Source organism: Chlorocebus sabaeus, chromosome 3, assembly GCF_047675955.1.
Source record: "Chlorocebus sabaeus isolate Y175 chromosome 3, mChlSab1.0.hap1, whole genome shotgun sequence".
In the NCBI taxonomy this organism is placed as follows: domain Eukaryota; kingdom Metazoa; phylum Chordata; class Mammalia; order Primates; family Cercopithecidae; genus Chlorocebus; species Chlorocebus sabaeus.
The window spans coordinates 11,275,424-11,292,927 of NC_132906.1; the positions used below are offsets into that span (position 1 = coordinate 11,275,424).

Here is a 17,504-nt window from a genome sequence, read left to right on the forward strand (position 1 = left end):
TTCTCACACATTTTATTGTTATTATAGAAGGTGGATAACTTTTGTTTATTTAATTCATCGATATTTATTTAATGACTGTTATGTACCAGACACTGTTTTAAGTGCTGGGTACATAGCAATTAACAAAACAGATGAATCCCTACCCTTATAGAGCTTACATTATGAGGTTGGGGTAGGGAGAGTACAAACAAAGAAATAAGTAACATACATGTGTATAGTTTTTTTTAGTGCTCAGAAAAAAAAGATCAAGTGGGTGGGAGGGTAATGTTAGGGAAGAGAGAGGGCTGTAATTTTAGATTGAGAGGTGAGGAGAGAGACCTCCCTGGAAGGTTGACATTTGAGTGAAACTTGAAGGAATTGAGTGAGTGAGGTGAGGCATGTGGCCATGTGGGAAAGAGCTTTCCAGGCAATTACAAAGGTAGTGGTGCAGCAGGATCATGCCTAGTGTACCACTGAGCACTGACAGAGACCAGAGAGTGAGAAGTAACAGCCAGGGACAGAGGCAGTGTGTGGGGGTCCTTGTGTGAACTGTAACTTCCTGTGATGACAGGACATCACAGGAAGATTCCAGGTGGAGGGACACAATCTGACAGGTTTTCACAGGATCATTCAGGCCGCTGTGTTGAGAATAGGCTGTAGGGGGCGCAAGAGTACAAACAAGCCATTTGGAGGCTCTTTCAAGCACTTAGGCAAAAGATGAAGATGAACCAAAAAGCAATGTAAGTGGTGAGAAGCAGTCAGATTCTTGTTGTATTTTGAAGGTAGGGGGACAGTGCAGGATGGTCTGAGCATTGGGAAGAATGGAACTGTCACTTAGAAGGAAAGACTGAAAGAAAAGCAAGTATTTGGGGAAGTTCAGGAGCTCAGTTTTAGATGCTTATTAGGCATCTAAGTAGAAACGTCTACTTGATGGTTACATAGGAGTCTGTTCAGAGGAATGGCTGGATATGAATTTGGGAATCATCAACATACAGGGGATTTTTTTTTTTTGAGACGGGGTCTTGCTCTGTCGCCAGGCTGGAGTGCAGTGGCACGATCTCGGCTCACTGCAAGCTCCACTTCCCGGGTTCACGCCATTCTTCTGCCTCAGCCTCCGGAGTAGCTGGGACTACAGGCGCCTGCCACCACGGCTGGCTACTTTTTTTTGTATTTTTAGTAGAGATGGGGTTTCACCATGTTAGCCAGGATGGTCTCAATCTCCTGACCTCGTGATCCACCACCTCGACCTCCCAAAGTGCTGGTATTACAGGCGTGAGCCACCGCGCCCGGCCGGCCATACAGGGGACATTTAAAGCCATGAGACTGGATGAAGTCACTGTGGGCATGGGAGTAGTTAGAGAGGGAACAGATCGAAGACCTGATTGAAGCCTTTTATACTTAGAAGAAGGGAAATATAAATATAAATGTCAATATAGGAATCAGTAAAAAAAATAGAGGAATGGCCAGAGAGGTTGGAGGAATGCTGGAAAGAGTGAGGTATGCTGAAAGCCAAGAGAAAAAAAAAATTGTCGAGTAGTGAGAGTGATTAAGTCTGCCAAATGCTATTTCATAGAATTGATAATGAAGTGAGGACCAAGAATTGATCATTGGCTTTAACACCGTGGAGGAGCACTTTCAGTGGACTGAAGTGGGGCAAAGGAAATGGAGGGAAAGGAGGAATGATAGTGAATATAGGTATTTCGAGGATTTTTGCTTTAAGAGAAGAAGAGAAATAAATCAGTAGCCAGAAGGGGAATTGGGATCAAGAGAACATTTGCTTTTTCAGATGAAAGTGCTAATAGCATACTGATCAGATACTGTATGCTAATGAGAAAGATCCAATAAAGAAGGTAAAATGCAAGATGGAAGGAAAGCAGGAACAGCTGTAGGGCACTGTTCTCAGATACTGTGTGGTATGGTCTCTAGAGGCTCTGTTCAGATTGGCCTTAGCTAGCAGTAGAGACTGTTCATCTGTACTCACAGGAAAAAAGAGTAAAGTACGTAGGTACAGATACCAGTGGAAGAGTTGATATACAAGAGGAAACTTCTGGCAGACCTCTTTTGATTGCTTCTGTTTCCTCGCTGAAACAGGGCACAAAATCATCAGCTGAGAGTCGGAATGAAGAAAAGGGGGCCAGGCGCGGTGGCTCACGCCTGTAATCCCCACACTTTGGGAGGCCGAGGCGGGTGGATCATGAGGTCAGGAGATCGAGACCATCCTGGCTAACACAGTGAAACCCCTTCTCTACTAAAAATACAAAAAATTAGCTGGGCATGGTGGCGGGCACCTATAGTCCCGGCTACTCGGGAGGTTGAGGCAGAATGGCGTGAACCCGGGAAGCGGAGCTTGCAGCGAGCTGAGATCGCTCCACTGCACTCCAGAGTGGGGGAGAGAGAGAGAGAGACTCCTTCTCAAAAAAAAAAAAAGAAGAAGAAGAAGAAAAGGGTGTTGAAGGTTTGAAAGAAAAGGAAAGGCATGAAATAATTATCTAAGAAAGTGGTAGAGTAGCCGGGTGCGGTGGCTCATGCCTGTAATCCCAGCACTTTGGGAGGCCGAGGTGGGCGGATCACGAGGTCAGGAGATTGAGACCATCCTGGCTAACACGGTGAAACCCCGTCTCTACTAAAAATACAAAAAAAATTTAGCCGAGCATGGTGTTGGGTGCCTGTAGTCCCAGCTACTTGGGAGGCTGAGGCAGGAGAATGGCGTGAACCCGGGAGGCGGAGCTTGTGGTGAGCCGAGATCGCGCCACTGCACTCCAGCCTGGATGACAGAGCGAGACTCCGTCTCAAAAAAAAAAAGAAGAAAGTGGTAGGGTAAATGGACTAAGTAAGTACATCATGACTGCCAGGGCCCACTGGAGGTTTAATGTTCATGAATATATTGTAGTTGTGTGATATTTTTTCAGACTTGTTCAGCTCTGATGGTGTGGGCATGAAGTAGTTGGAAAGGAGAATTTAACCAGTTCTGTAGTTTAGCTGGGTAAGTAATGCAAAGCAAGAAGGGCAAAGAATCTGGGGGTATGTGCAAAAGGAGGATCTAAATAATTGACCTTGGACACAATGCAGAGCAAAGAAGAGACATTAGAGGAATCTGGATCAATGAACAGGAGATAAGAAAAGTTGATTGTAGGCCCCAGTGGGTTTGAGTTAGGATTTTAGAGGGAGTGAACTGGGCAGATCAAAGGTAGGTGGTTGAAGAAGGAGGTACTTTAAATTGAGATTCTAGGGGAAATGGAGTTATTGGAAATAAAAGTCTTAGATATGTCCACTGGAGTGAGTTACCAATGGAAAATAGAAGACATGACCATTTAAGAAGAAAACAAGGAACTTGGGAGCAACAGAGTGTTGGAAGGATTGCCTGTGAGGCTACTGAAATTTCCAGGAAACAAGACCATCGTGATGACAGAATGACAGTGAGTTATGAGTTAAAATCTTCAAGAAATGGAATGAGTGAGCCGGGGTCAATGGACGCCTGTAGCAAGGAACAGTAATGAATGACAGAGTCTGATAACATGAGATTCAAAACTGAGTGTTTTTAGAGTGGGAGGAGCAGCAGTGAAGCATGAGGAAGATATCTGCCTCATCTCGGCCTCCAGTAGCACAGGGTCTGCAAGGGCAGCTGTGCCGGCAGACAAGAACCAGGTTTGTTGCAACAAGATGGCAGTGACAGCACCTGCAGGAAAGGGTGAGGGTAGTAGAGATCTTACTGAGTTCCAGAGGCCCCAGTGAAAGGATTTCAGGAGACGGAGAGGTAGGAGGAGAGATGGTGCCCAGAAAGGCCACATCTAAAGCCTAGAAACGGAATCCAGGGAATTTGGGATGACCGAGAGCCTGTGCTGCCTTTTTTAAATGTTTTAGTTTTTGTGTGTATATAGCAGGTGTATATATTTATAGGGAAGCCTGTGCTTGTTATGGGGACTAACACAAGATTAGCTCTTGGCCCCAAGGCAAGGTGTTGGGGGAGAAGAAAAAGTGAGGAGGCCTAGATGTCAGAGGAGTCTGACTAGACCACTACAGAACTGCTGCCTAGTTCACAGCAACCATGAGTAAAAATGCTGATGATCATCGGATCAAGGATAGTCTGGAGCAGTTAAGATGTCACTTTACATGGGAGGTATCAATTAAAGATGATGAAATGCCTGATTTGGAAAACAGAGTCTTGGGCCAGATTGGGTTTCTAGACACTAAATTCAGTGTGGGAATACACAACCTACTAGCCTGTGTGAAACACCTGAAAGACCAGAATGAGGAAGTGCTGGAGAACTTGAAAGAAGCTGAAGACTTAATCCAGAAAGAACGTGCTAATCAGTTAGATGTGAGAAGTCTGGTAACCTGGGGCAGCTTTGCCTGGGTGTATTACCACATGGGCAGACTGGCAGAAACCCAGACTTACCTGGACAAGGTGGAGAACATTTGCAAGAAGTTTTCAAATCCTTTCTGTTACAGAATGGAATGTCCAGAGATGGACTGTGAGGAAGAACGGGCCTTGCTGAAATGTGGAGGAAAGAATTATGAACAAGCCAAGGCCTGCTTTGTAAAAGATCTGTCAGTGGATGCTGAAAACCATGAACTCAACTCTGGGTATGCCATCACCACCTGGATGGCTTTAAATTAGCAACAGAGGATCGCAGGTCATTTTCTTTGCCTACTGTAAGGCAGGCTGTCAGGCTAAATGTAGATGATGCATATAGTAAGGTTCTCCTTGCCCTGAAGCTTCGGGATGAAGGACAGGAAGCTGAAGGAGAAAAGTGCATTGAAGCAGCTCTGGCCAATATGTCCACGCAGACCTTTGTCTTTGGATATGCAGCCAACTTTTACTGAAGAGAAGGATTTGTGGATGAAGCTCTTGAGCTCTTAAAAACCTCCTTGCAGGCAACTCCCACTTCCGCCTTCCTGCCTCACCATGTAGGGCTTTGTGACAGGGCACAAAAGATCCAAATGAAGGAAGCTACCAACAGGCAGCCTAGACGGCAGAACAGAGAAAAGGTAGACAAAATGATAAGATCAGGCGCATTTCATCTTCAATCCGCTGTAGAACAAAAGCTCACATTTGAGGTTGCCTATATAGACCTGGCAGGAATGTATATAGAAGCAAACAATCACAGAAAAACTGAAGACACTTTTCAAAAAGTGTTATGCATGAAACCAGTGGTAGAAGAAATAATACAAGACATATATTTGCACTGTGGTAGATTTCAGGAATTTCAAAAGAAATCTGATGTCAGTGCAATTATCCCTTATTTAAAAGCAATACAAATAGAAAAGACATCATTTTCAAGAGATAAAATCGTCAATTCTTTGGATAAATTGGTTTTAAGGAAACTTCAGAGAAATGCGTTAGACTTGGAAAGCTTAAGCCTCCTTAGGTTTCTGTACAAATTGGAAGCATGAATGAAGCTCTAGAGTACTATGAGTGGGCCCTGAGACTGGCTGCTGAGTTTTAGATCTCTGTGGGACAAGGTCCTTAGGCACTCAAATATTGACCACTTTCATATTTCATTTGATTTTTTGTTAACATATACTAATCGAGGCTGAGGTGAGTGGATCACTTGAGGTCAGGAGTTCGAAACCAGCCTGGCCAACATGGCGAAACCCCTTCTCTACAAAAAATATAAAAATAAACCAGGTGTGGTGGCACACACCTGTAATCCCAGCTACTCAGGAGGCTGAGGCAGGAGAATCGCTTGAACCTGGGAAGCGGAGGTTGCAGTGAACTGAGATCACAGCACTGCACTCCAGCCTGGGCCACAGAACGAGACTGCATCTCAGAATAAAGAAAAAGTGATAATCATCTTTTCTGCTTGCTGTTTTCAGAAACATATTATGTAATTCAGTGTAATGATGTAATTCTTACAATTTGTACAATTTGTATCAAATTTGATAAAATATTAGTTGCATTCAACAATTAGTGAATCAATGTGTGTGCACATGTTAGAGAAACCATTTGTATGAGTGCTGTGAAATAGAAAAAAAATGTTAGGTAGATTTGTAGGAAATAAAACAGTGGACTTACACTAAAATAAAAAAGTGAGGTCAGCGCCATGACTCAGTGTAATTCATGACTCTCTACTTATCCAAGATTAATTTTTTTCTCCTCTCTTAGTTACGGTGTGAGGGCTGGATATTTGAGTTTCTATTCATGATACAGTATATATCCCTGGAAGACGTCTCTGGTTCTAGATCATTTTTCTCAGTTCAGTGAGTAATGCTGTGTATTTACTTGAACAAAGAACCATAGACTGGGGACTTAATGGAAATTTGTTGTCTCACAGTTCTGGAGGCTGGAAATCCAAGATCAAAGTGTTGGCAGGGTTAATTCCTTCTGAGGCTATGAGAATCTGTTCAGTGTCTCTATCTTTTGCTTCTGGTGATTTGCTGGCATTTTTTGGCATTCTTTGGCTTGTAGATATCTCGCCTCCACCTTTGCCTTCATTGTAAGATGGTGTTCTCCCAATGTACATGTCTGCGTCTAAATTTCCCCATATATTAGGACTCCACTCATTGTATTAGAGCCTACCAATATGTGTGGGCGGAGGATTACCCAGGTGCTGAGGCAAGAGACTGAAGGTACAAACTGTTTCAGTATAATAAAGAAAATAGAATAAGAATAGTCATAATACAAATTAGATAAAGAGATCATCATGGACAATTAGCAATCATTATTATAAACATTAATCATTAGCTTTTAATATTACTCTTTGTTGCATTACTAATATAACCTAGGAGTAACTGGTGGGTATAGGGTCAGGTGCTGAAGGGACATTGTGAGAAGTGACCTAGAAGGCAAGAGGTGAGCCTTCCGTCATGCCCACATAAGGGCCGCTTGAGGGCTCCTTGGTCAAGCGGTAAGGCCAGTGTCTGGGAAGGCACGCGTTACTTAGCAGACCGCGAAAGGGAGTCTCCTTTCCTTGGAGGAGTCGGGGAACCCTCTGCTCCACCAGCTTCTTGTGGAAAGCTGGATATTATCCAGACCTGCCCGCAGTCATCCAAAGGCCTAAACCCCTCCCTGTGGTGCTGTGCTTCAGTGGTCACACTCCTAGTCCACTTGCATGCTCCTCCCATACTGCTGGTTCCTCTTTGAAGTTTGTAGTAGATAGCAGTAGAAGAAACAGTGAAAGTCTTAAAGTCTTTGATCTTTCTTGTAAGTTCAGAGAAGAAAACGCTGACATATGCTGCCTTCCCTCTGCTTCCGCTACCTAAAAGGGAAGGCCCCCCCGCCCCGTCCTGTAATCATGTGACTTGCTTTACCTTGTCAATCACTTAGAAGATTCACTCTCCTTACCCTGCCCCCTTTTTTTGTATGCAATAAATATCAGCGAGGCCAGCCCTTAGGGGCCACTCCCAATCTCTGCGTCTTAATGGTAGTGGTCCCCTGGGCCCAGCTGTTTTCTCTTTATCTCTTTGTCTTGTATCTTTATTTATTACAATCTCTTATCTCCGCACACTGGGAGAACACCCGCTAAGCCCTGTAGGGCTAGACCCTACACATATGACCTCATCTTTTTTCTTTTTTTGAAGTAGGTTCTCACCCTGTTGCCCAGGCTGGAGTGCAGTGGTGCGATCTCAGCTCACTGCAACCTCCTCCTCCCTAGTTCAAGCAATTCTCATGCCTTAGCCTCCCAAGTAGCTGGGACGACAGGCACGTGCCACCACACCCGGCTAATTTTTTGTATTTTAGTAGAGACGGGGTTTCACCATGTTGCCCAGGGTGGTCTTGAATTCCTGAGCTCAGGCAATCCCCCTGCCTCAGCATCACAAAGTGCTGGGATTAAAGGCTTGAGCCACTGTGCCCAGCCTGTCTTAGGATTTTTCGACTTTATAATGGTCTGAAAATAAAACATGAGTACCTTACAACCATTCTTTTTCACTTTCAGTACAGAATGCAGTAAATTACATGAGATACTCAACACTTTTTTTTTTAAATGAAACAGGCCTTGTGTTAGATTATTTTGCTCAACTGTAGGCTCATGTAAGTGTTCTGAACACATTTAAGGTAGGCTAGGCTAAGCTCTATGCTCAGTAGGTTAAATGTATTAAATGCATTTTCTTTTTCTTTTTTTGAGATTGGAAGTCACATTTATCGCCACGTGAAGGAAAGCCAATTAAGTCAATTTGATTAATGTTTGCAGAGTATATCTGTTTCGATCCTTTTGTTTTTAATCTACCTTGTCATATTTAAAGTGAGTTTCCTATAAGGAAGAAATAGTCGGGTTATAATTTTTTATCCACTCTCTCAGCCTCTGTCCATTGATTGGATATTTATATCACTTACAATGAAGGTAATTATTGATATGCCAGCATTCAACTCTGTCATTTTATTATTTGTTTTCTGTTTGTTTCTCCTGCTTTTCATTCCTCCATTTCGCTTTTCTTGCCTTCCTGAAGGTTACTTAAATATATTTTAGGATTCCATCTTGATTTAGTTTTAGTGTTTTCGGGTATTTTTGTGTGATTTTTGTAGTTGTTTCTCTAGGTGTTACAACATACATGTATGACTTAACAACAGTCTACTGGTATCAGTATTCTATCACTCTAAGTGAAGTGTGAGAATTTTGCTTTCATTTTGATTTTGGAGGGAAAGGGATTGGATAGTGACCATATACAGACCTTTATCTTTCCTACTTTTAAATACTACTTTCTTGGATATCATAATATTATAATTTTTATTTTAATCATCAAGCATAATTTATAAACTGCATGAGGAAATAATAGTTTATCATATATGCCCATTTCTCAAACTCTTTCCATTGTTTCTTCCTCCATCCTATTGTCCTCAGTCCTGATGCTCTGAGAGTCCTCCTTTAATCTTCCCTTTTCTGTCTGAACAATTTCTTTTAGACAATCTTTGAGTTAGAGAAAATTATTTTAGTTTTCTCTCGTCTCAGAATATTTTATTTCTCCTTTACTCTTTGAGAATTGTTTCAGGATATAGAATTTGTAGTTGATAATTTTTTCTTTCAGTACTTGAAAAATATTGTGCCACATCCTTCTGGCCTCTGGTTTTAGATGAGAAATCTATCATCATTCAAATTGGTGTGTACCTATTTAAATGCATTTTCAACTAACAGTGGGTTTATTGTGACATAACCCCATCATAAGTTGTCCTCAACTGTGTTTCCAGATAAGGCTACATCCACAGGTACTGGGAATTAGTCACAAGGCATCCTGTAACATCCTGGAACCTTTCCTTATGTCAGTCAGTCCTGGTCACCTGTTTGTTCCCCTGCAGTTTTTTCTCATTTCTGTTCAGAAGAAGAAAAAAGTAAAGATACTTCTTCTGTTGCTTTCCTTCAGATTTAGGAATAATAGAATTCTCAAAAATGTCATTTTACCAGTTTAGTTGGGGAAGGAGATTAGACTCTGAGCCTTCCTGTGCTTAGCTCTATCCATAATATTCTGTTTCTTAATCACCAGATTTTAAATTTTATATCGTTATATGCCATGTTTGTAGGTTTTAGGTGAATGTTTCCTTTTTAAAATTTAATTTGTTGTTAAATGTTGCAGTTCTGTTAGAAAGTTTCAAGGAGCCACCTTAAACCAGAAGTCTTTAACACTCAGATCTAGTCATGATGCCTCCCAGCTTAAAATCTTCAGTGATCCCCTGTCCCGTAGAAAATGAAACCCAGACTCTTTCATATACCCCCAAAACCATTCAACTTCCTGCCTTAAACCACCACCATACACACATCAGCTAAACTCTTTAATTTTAGGCTGGGCACAGTAGCTAATGCTTGTAATCCCAGGACTTTGGGAGGCAGAGGCGGGAGGCTCACAAGGCTAAGAGTTTGAGACAAGCCTGGGCAACATAGTGAGATTCTGTGTCTATAAAAATAAAAACTAAATTAAAAAGAACTACTTTAAAACATAATAAAACAAACTGTACAATTTCATATTCCTTATGCACAATAACATTTAATGCTTCCTACCTTTAAAAATGTTCTTTGTTTTCCTTAGAATGCTCTTTTGTTCTCCCCCTTTTGATGAATTCGTCCTATTCATTATTTAGCTCAAATATTACCTCCCTAGTCAGATGCTTACAGTCTGGGTTAGATCCTCCTTCCTCCAGCTTTTGAAGCATTTTGTTTGTTTGGCTGTTTCAGCACTTGTCACATGGTCCATGATCCTACCTGTACATTTCTAAATAAGCCACCTGCTAGCCCCAGTAATACAATGATCTCTTCAAGGACAGGGAGTCAGTTTGGATTTCTGCTTCCACTTCGGACGTCATGGGTTGAAGCAGGGGTCAGTTGTTGAAAACTCCAGGTATACAGCATCTCATACAGTTCTCATAGTCACACTGTTCATTGTTCATTCCACTTGACAGATGGGGAAACTGGAGCTCAGAGAGGTTAAGTAGCCTGCTCAGGGTCACAATGCTATAAATTGATTTGAACTCATACTTTCAGGCCCTAAAGCTCTTACATTCTTTCTTATACTTCATACTGACATGTATCAGTTATACAAAAGCAAACTCAGCATTTGAGAGTTGGGCTTAAAGCAGGGACATCTATATTTTTAATGCTTTGTTACTGTATTACAGAAACACTGTGATATATAATGAGTTAATTAAATGAGAACATTTCTTAGGTTGGGAAAAATTTGTTCTGGGGAAAGCCTGTTTCCCTGGGAAACAGAATTACAGATTTCATGTAGGAGATTAGAAAATGCCCTTAGGAACAGCACCTGTGAGGAAGCAAATGCAGCAGGATTGGGCAGAAGGAGAAGAAAGGTTCGGTCAATCCCACAGGGACTTCTGGAGCTGGGACTTGGGAGTCATGCTAGCCTGAGGCAAGAGCCAGCCATTGCATACTGGCTCCTCCAGGGAGGGGCATAGCCTTAAGCAAGACAGTGCCTTTCAACAGAGTGCAAGTCCAAGAGGGAACTCAGAGGTAAATTGTCAATAGCTAGCACTCCCCAGAAGCTGGAGGATCACGTGCCTTGGTCCTGAAGGGGATCTGCACCCGCACCATGGCATCCACTCCAGGTGGAATCTGACAGTGGTTTTATAAATTGCTAAGTCCTTTACTGTTTCGATGAAATTTTCTGAAAGGAATTTAAAAGATTTGAAGAATTCTATGCAAGTTCAGAGTAGGCCAGACCACAAAGCTGCAAGTTTCTTCTTATCCCTTTACCTTGTGAAGATTTACCTAGTGTAGGATTCTAAAAGTGTTACACTAAAAATTCTTCCAGTTGTTATCAGTTGTACAAGATGCATGATAATTGAAGAAATAAGTAAGGCTTCCATTTCTTTTGATGGAATTTGATCCAGACATGAAACCTCCACTTATGAAAAAGTGAAATGAGGAAACTACACTGTTTAGGTTTTATTTTTCTGTATGTTAAATGTTTTTCAATAAACATGTATTTTATAATTGGGGAAAACAAGATATATTTAAAAAGGACATTTGGGAGAAGGACAGTACTATCATCAAGTTTTGAATATAATTAGAGGCAAATTCCAAAATTAGAAAATGGAACATGCTTGAGAAACTTGTAAGTTCTTTAAAAGCAGTGTTTAAAATTAAGATCCATTAAATACATTTACTTGTAAAATGAAAAGAAAGAAAAGATGAACCAACACTTGGAATAGGATAAACAAATCCTTATCTGAGAATGACATTTCCATTCCCTGTTATTTATAAGGGGTACATAATTCTCAGAGTAACAAAAGCAAGAAAGTATAAATAGTAGAATTAAATGCTTAGTGCCTCTTCCAACTCTAGCTTTCGTAGCCTCAGTTCTATCCTGGTTTATCCCAGGATAGAATAATGGATAGCACCTACCCATCTTTCACTTTAGAATTTTATAAGTCTTGGCCAGGCGCGGTGGCTTACACCTGTAATCCCAGCACTTTGGGAGGCCAAGGCAGGCGGATCACTTGAGGCCAGGAGTTCAAGACCGGCCTGGCCAACATGGCTTGAACCCGGGAGGCGGAGGCTGCAGTGACCCAAGATTGCATCACTGCACCCCAGCCTGGGCCACAGAGCGATACTCCGTCTCAAAAAATAAAAATAAAAAAATTTATAACTCTTTTTATTTTGAACTAATTTCAGACCTTTAAAAAAGTTGCAGAAATAATGGAATTTTCAAATATTCCTCACCTAAGGTTAACATCTTGCATAACTGTAGTACAGTTAGAATCAGAAAGTTAATAGTGGTATAATTATTGCCCATACTGTAGATGTATTTGAAAAATTATTTGAGTTTAAGGTATTTTACCCTGTTTCCCCTTTTTTGTTCTAGGATCCCACATTGCATTTAGTCATTTTTTCCCCCTGTATTTTCTACCAATCTTTAACACTTCCTGTCTTCTTTTTCATGATCATTATGCTTTTCAATAGACTGATCAGTTATTTTGTAGCATTCCCCTCAATTTGAGTTCGTCTGATGTTTTCTCATGACTAGGATGAAGTTATGCATTTCTGGCAAGACTACCACTGAAGTGATGATGTGTCTTTCTCAGTGCATCATATCAAGGGGTTAATGATGTTGATCTTAATCGCTTGGTTAAGGTGGTATCTGCTGGGTTTCTCTTCTGTAAAATAACTTCCTTTTTCTTTGTGGTTAATAAATATCTTGGGGGAGATTCTTTGAGACTGAATCCTATTTCACATCAAACTTTAGCATTCATCAGTTGATTTTGTTTGCAACAATTATTACTGTGGTATTTGCCTAATTATGATTTTTCCCCCTTTCCTTCTACATTAATTGGAATTCATTGGAATTCTATAAGGAAAAGCTGTGCGCTTTCCTCCAGTGTACTTACTTGGTTATTTATATCAGTGTGGACTTAAGAACATTTATTTTATTCTGCAGGTTAAAATTTCGTGCCTTCATTATTTTATTGTTTAACTTTTTTTTTAGTTTTGACCATTAAGAGCTTTTTCATATGGACTCCTGTGTTCTTTCAACAAGCTTTCTTCACTTTTTGAACACTTCCCTATTTTTTGACATCGTAAGATGTTCCAAGTTCATCTTGTATGTTCCCTGCCCTAGTCTTGAAATCAGCCATTTCTCTTCGCTCCGTTTTTTGGTAGAAAATGGTGTTTAGATCCAAGATCTGGTTGCTAGATATGCTCATTACTTTACTGTGGAGGCATCAGTACTGCCAGGCCCTCTCAGCAGACAGAGGTGGGAAATGTTTGTCTTCCATTTTGGATTCCCTCGTTATCTAGTTGGATTTGTTTGTTGATTGGTTTGTTGGGCATGTGAAATATCACTGTGGTTCTAGGAGTCAGACCTGTACAAAAAGATATACTTAATGTCACTTCCTCCTCATCCCTGCAGTCCCAATCCTAATCCTCCTTTTTCCCCCACTCACACCCTGTTCCTTTAGTTTCTGGTTTGTCCTTCCTGATTTCTTTTGCTCAACTGAACAGATACATGTATATTTTCTTATATCCCTTCTTCCTTATAAGAAGGGGAACATACTCTAGCCTTTCTTTTGTGCTTTTCTTTTTTAACTCAACACTGTATCCTGGAAATCAGTTCATAGAAATCGTCCTCACTCTTTTTTACAGCTACGTGGTACACCATTGTTTGGATGCACCATAGTTTATCCAACTCTATCCTGTATATGTATAAAAGCTGCTTCCAATATTTTATCATTATAGTGTTTCAGTGAGTAACCTTGTTCACAGGTGTTTTCATGAATCTTATGTTCATGTGTATTTTACTGTTATTAGAGGTCTACAGAGTGGAGTACAAGAAATGGGATTACAGGATGGAAAGGTAAATGCATATGTGACTTTGCTAGGTATTGCCAAATTTATCTCCAGAAAGCTTGCACAGATCTGTACTCCTGTCAGCAATGTGTGTGTATACCTACTTCCACATGACCTCGGTAAAAGAATGTGTTATCATATTGGTATTGAAATTTTAGCACTGTAAGTAACAGGTCATTTTGGAAAACCTGAGCTTTCACCAAATTCAGCTATTTTGTTTTGCTTTTACTATTAGCATATACCAAAATAAATAGGCATATTAGAGGTTCCTTCCTTGCATCTTAAAATTCATCTAACACATCTATAATAACATTTTTTTTCCTCCATTCTAGGACTTGCTCCTTTCATCTATTTGTCAGACGAATGTTATAATTTACTGGCAATAAAGTTTTGGATAGATCTTAATGAAGATATTATTAAGCCTCATATGTTAATTGCTGCAAGCAACCTCCAGTGGCGACCAGAATCCAAATCAGGACTTCCTACTTTATTTGCTGGAGATTTTTCTGTGTTTTCTGCTAGTCCAAAAGAGGGCCACTTTCAAGAGACATTCAACAAAATGAAAAATACTGTTGAAGTAAGGTTACTTTTCAGCATTACCACACATTTTGGTATTTTTCTATTTTGACAGTCAAGTATCAAGGAAATAGCTTTTATACAAATTGGATAGTTGAGGTAGTATGTGAGGTAAAGTTTAATCATATATTTATTGCCCATGAACCTCAGGAGATGGGGGAATGGGGAAATGACAGCAACTAGAAAGAGAAGAATGACTTGAAGGGAAATGAGTTAGGAGAATTTGTGAGAAGGATGTTCAGAAATGCAGACTATGTAAGCAAACTGGAAATTGGTTACAAGAATAATATGAGTTATCTGTGGTTTGCAGCAGTTGGCATTGTGGTTAGTTAATAATATGGAGACTACAGGTTTACATTTAAACTCCATATCTAGTGTTTTATACAGATTATATCTCTTTGATTTGAATTAATCCCAGATAAGATTTGAATTAATCCCAGATAAGAGACACTGAAATTATTTTCCCTAGATCATGTATGCATTTTCTGCTTAAATCTGTATATGCATTATATAATATTAGCCGGTGTTTATTGAGTGTTTACTATGTGTCAGACCTTGTTCTAACCTTCTCATTTCATTCTCCCACAACCCTATGAGGTAGGGAACTGTTTTTCTATTTTATCAGTGAGAAACAGGTTAAATGGCTTGCCTTAGGTCAAATGCCAAGTTAGTAAAACTAGGATTCATACTTAGGCCATCGAATGCAGAACCCAAACTAGGAACTGCTGTGCAATGCTGCTTCCCAGTAAAATTTGAGATCTCATGAATTGGTAACTAGTGAAGAATACACAAAAAATAAGCCTCCTAATTCTATAGTTTAATATTTGAAATGTGTGTTACTCAGAATTTATATAAAAATATATTTTTAAAGCATTAGAATAGCTGTATAAAGAAAGCTATGTTGATATTTTACCTAAAGACTATGCATAATGAATAACACTCTGCTATATCTAGTTTCTCAATTAGGGGTGGGAGTTGTATTCATTATTTAGCTCCCATACAGTGTATCTACTACTTACACCCCAGATTTTCTTTTTTTTTTTTTTTTTTTTTTTGGAGACAGAGTCTTGCTTTGTCATCCCCAGGCTGGAGTAGCGCAATCTCAGCTCACTGCAGTCTGCACCTCCTGGGTTCAAGCGATTCTCTTGCCTCACCCTCCCAAGTAGTTGGGACTACAAATGCGTGTCACCACGCCCAGCTAATTTTTGTATTTTTAGTAGAGACAGGGTTTCACCATGTTGGGCAGTCTGGTTTCGAACTCCTGGCCTCAAGTGATCTGCCCACCTTGGCTTCCCAAAGTGCTGGGATTACAGGCATGAGCCACTGAGCCCGGCCTACACCCCACATTTTCTCTGAGACATCTTCAAAGGCAGTTTACTAGTCCTGCTGAAGAGACAACTGTCATTTACATAACATTTTAAAGTTTTACAAAATACTGTCATGAATTAGGTTAAACCATATGAAATTGCTGATATTTGACCAGCTGTGACTTTTCAAACAACAGTTTCATGTAGTTTAACCTATACATTATTTCAATTAATTCTTGGAACAGACGTGAGGTAGGTGAGGCAATTCTCTCTTTTCACTAACCTACGAAGTACCTTTATAGATGTGAGATGATTCCCAGCTATTAAGTAGTAAATAGAGCTGGGACTTGAGCCCCAATCTTCCAGCTTCAATTCAGATCATATGACAGCTTGCTGATTAAACTAGATGACTAAGGAGATCTCTTTCCTTCAGACACACATACTTTTTCTCTCTTCCCCTCTCCGTATCAGCTAGATTCCCCTAAATCACTGATACTGGTTTTGTAATTTTGCATTGGCATGTTTGACAATTGGTATCACATTTTTTTGGATTTTCATTCTTTTTTGGTCTGAACTTTTCATTTCTGCTTTTAAAGAAAATACTTTCGGAAACAAACATGTGGGTTTGCAATTTATAAAGCAACTTTTCCACTTATTTTCTTAGAATATTGATATACTTTGCAATGAAGCAGAAAACAAGCTTATGCATATACTGCATGCAAATGATCCCAAGTGGTCCACCCCAATTAAAGACTGTACTTCAGAGTCGTACACTGCTCAAATCATTCCTGGTACAGGAAATAAGCTTCTGGTAAGTTAATGTAAACTCAAGGAATATTATAAGTATTATATATGGAGGCCATTGTATATTCTGTTGTATACCTAGTAAACATGGTAAAATGTAATTAAACTTAATTAGAAAGTGTTGTTATGTGGTTCCTATAAATATAGGTTATTTAGAAATTTTATTTGTTGAAGCAAGATATGAAACTTTGGGTGCAAACTTTCCAAACAGGTGCTTTCATATACATGTGATTGAAAAGTGTTTTTGCCTATTTATTTCACTGTTCCATACAATTAGGGTTGTTTCTAAGCTGTTTGTAAGCTGTTTCTAAGCTGTTTAAGTGGTTAAATCACAGTAGATGCAAATCAAGCTAAAGTCTTTAATATTGGCTAATGGCTGATTCTTAAATAGCTAATACTTGCTAAGAGTATCTATATTAACTCATTTAATCCTCGTAACAACCCCATGAGATAAAACCTACATCCTCACTTAACATTGTCAATAGGTTTTTGGAAACTGATTTTAAGGGAAGTGATGTATAACAAAACCATTTATTTTTCTCATCAGTGTTCTAACAAAACGATGTTGAAGGAAATGACATTGCTCAAAGACCTGCTATATATTGTTTGACTCAAAGTCGCAGTTTCCAAGAACCTGTCAATGATGTTAAGTGAGGACTTTACTGTATTATCCTCATTTTATAGATGAGGAGACTCATCTATAGAGAGCATAGAGAGAGGTTAAGCAATTGCCTAATAAAGTCATAAAGCTAGAAAAGTAGATATTAGAACCCAGGTAGTGTGTGTTTTTAAGATGGCTTTAAAATGTTTATGTTTGTTTAATCTGTTAATAATAAAAAAGAAAAGATTGAAGCGTAAGTGGTGTCCCCTACCTCCTTTTAATCTTTTACTGTGATTATTCCTCTTCTTCCTTTATTTTAATGTCATTTTATATGCTCTTACGCAAAATTACTTCCATCTAGAATAGGAATAATGTGAATTGAAATCACCTAACCTATTAGCAATTAGGGGAGGGAGATTGTGTGTAATATTTGCGTGCTTAAATATTTTCAATGAAAAAAGTTACTTCGATTTAGTTTTTTATGTTAGTACGTAATTATGATAGGCTACG

The 17,504-nt window shown here is 39.7% G+C and overlaps 1 protein-coding gene and 1 pseudogene across 3 annotated transcripts in view; both read left to right on the forward strand.

Annotated features, from left to right (window-relative positions):
* The window catches only part of BRCA2 (BRCA2 DNA repair associated), an 86,963-nt gene that overhangs the window by 66,437 nt on the left and 3,022 nt on the right, over positions 1-17,504 (forward strand). For all 3 annotated transcript variants that reach the window (XM_007960072.3, XM_073013249.1, XM_007960073.3), the window contains 2 exons: positions 14,039-14,283; positions 16,254-16,400. In XM_007960072.3, coding sequence (XP_007958263.3) covers positions 14,039-14,283; positions 16,254-16,400 — 392 coding nt within the window. The remainder of the gene's footprint in view (positions 1-14,038; positions 14,284-16,253; positions 16,401-17,504) is intronic.
* On the forward strand, positions 4,025-5,450 carry LOC103214246 (interferon-induced protein with tetratricopeptide repeats 1 pseudogene; annotated as a pseudogene).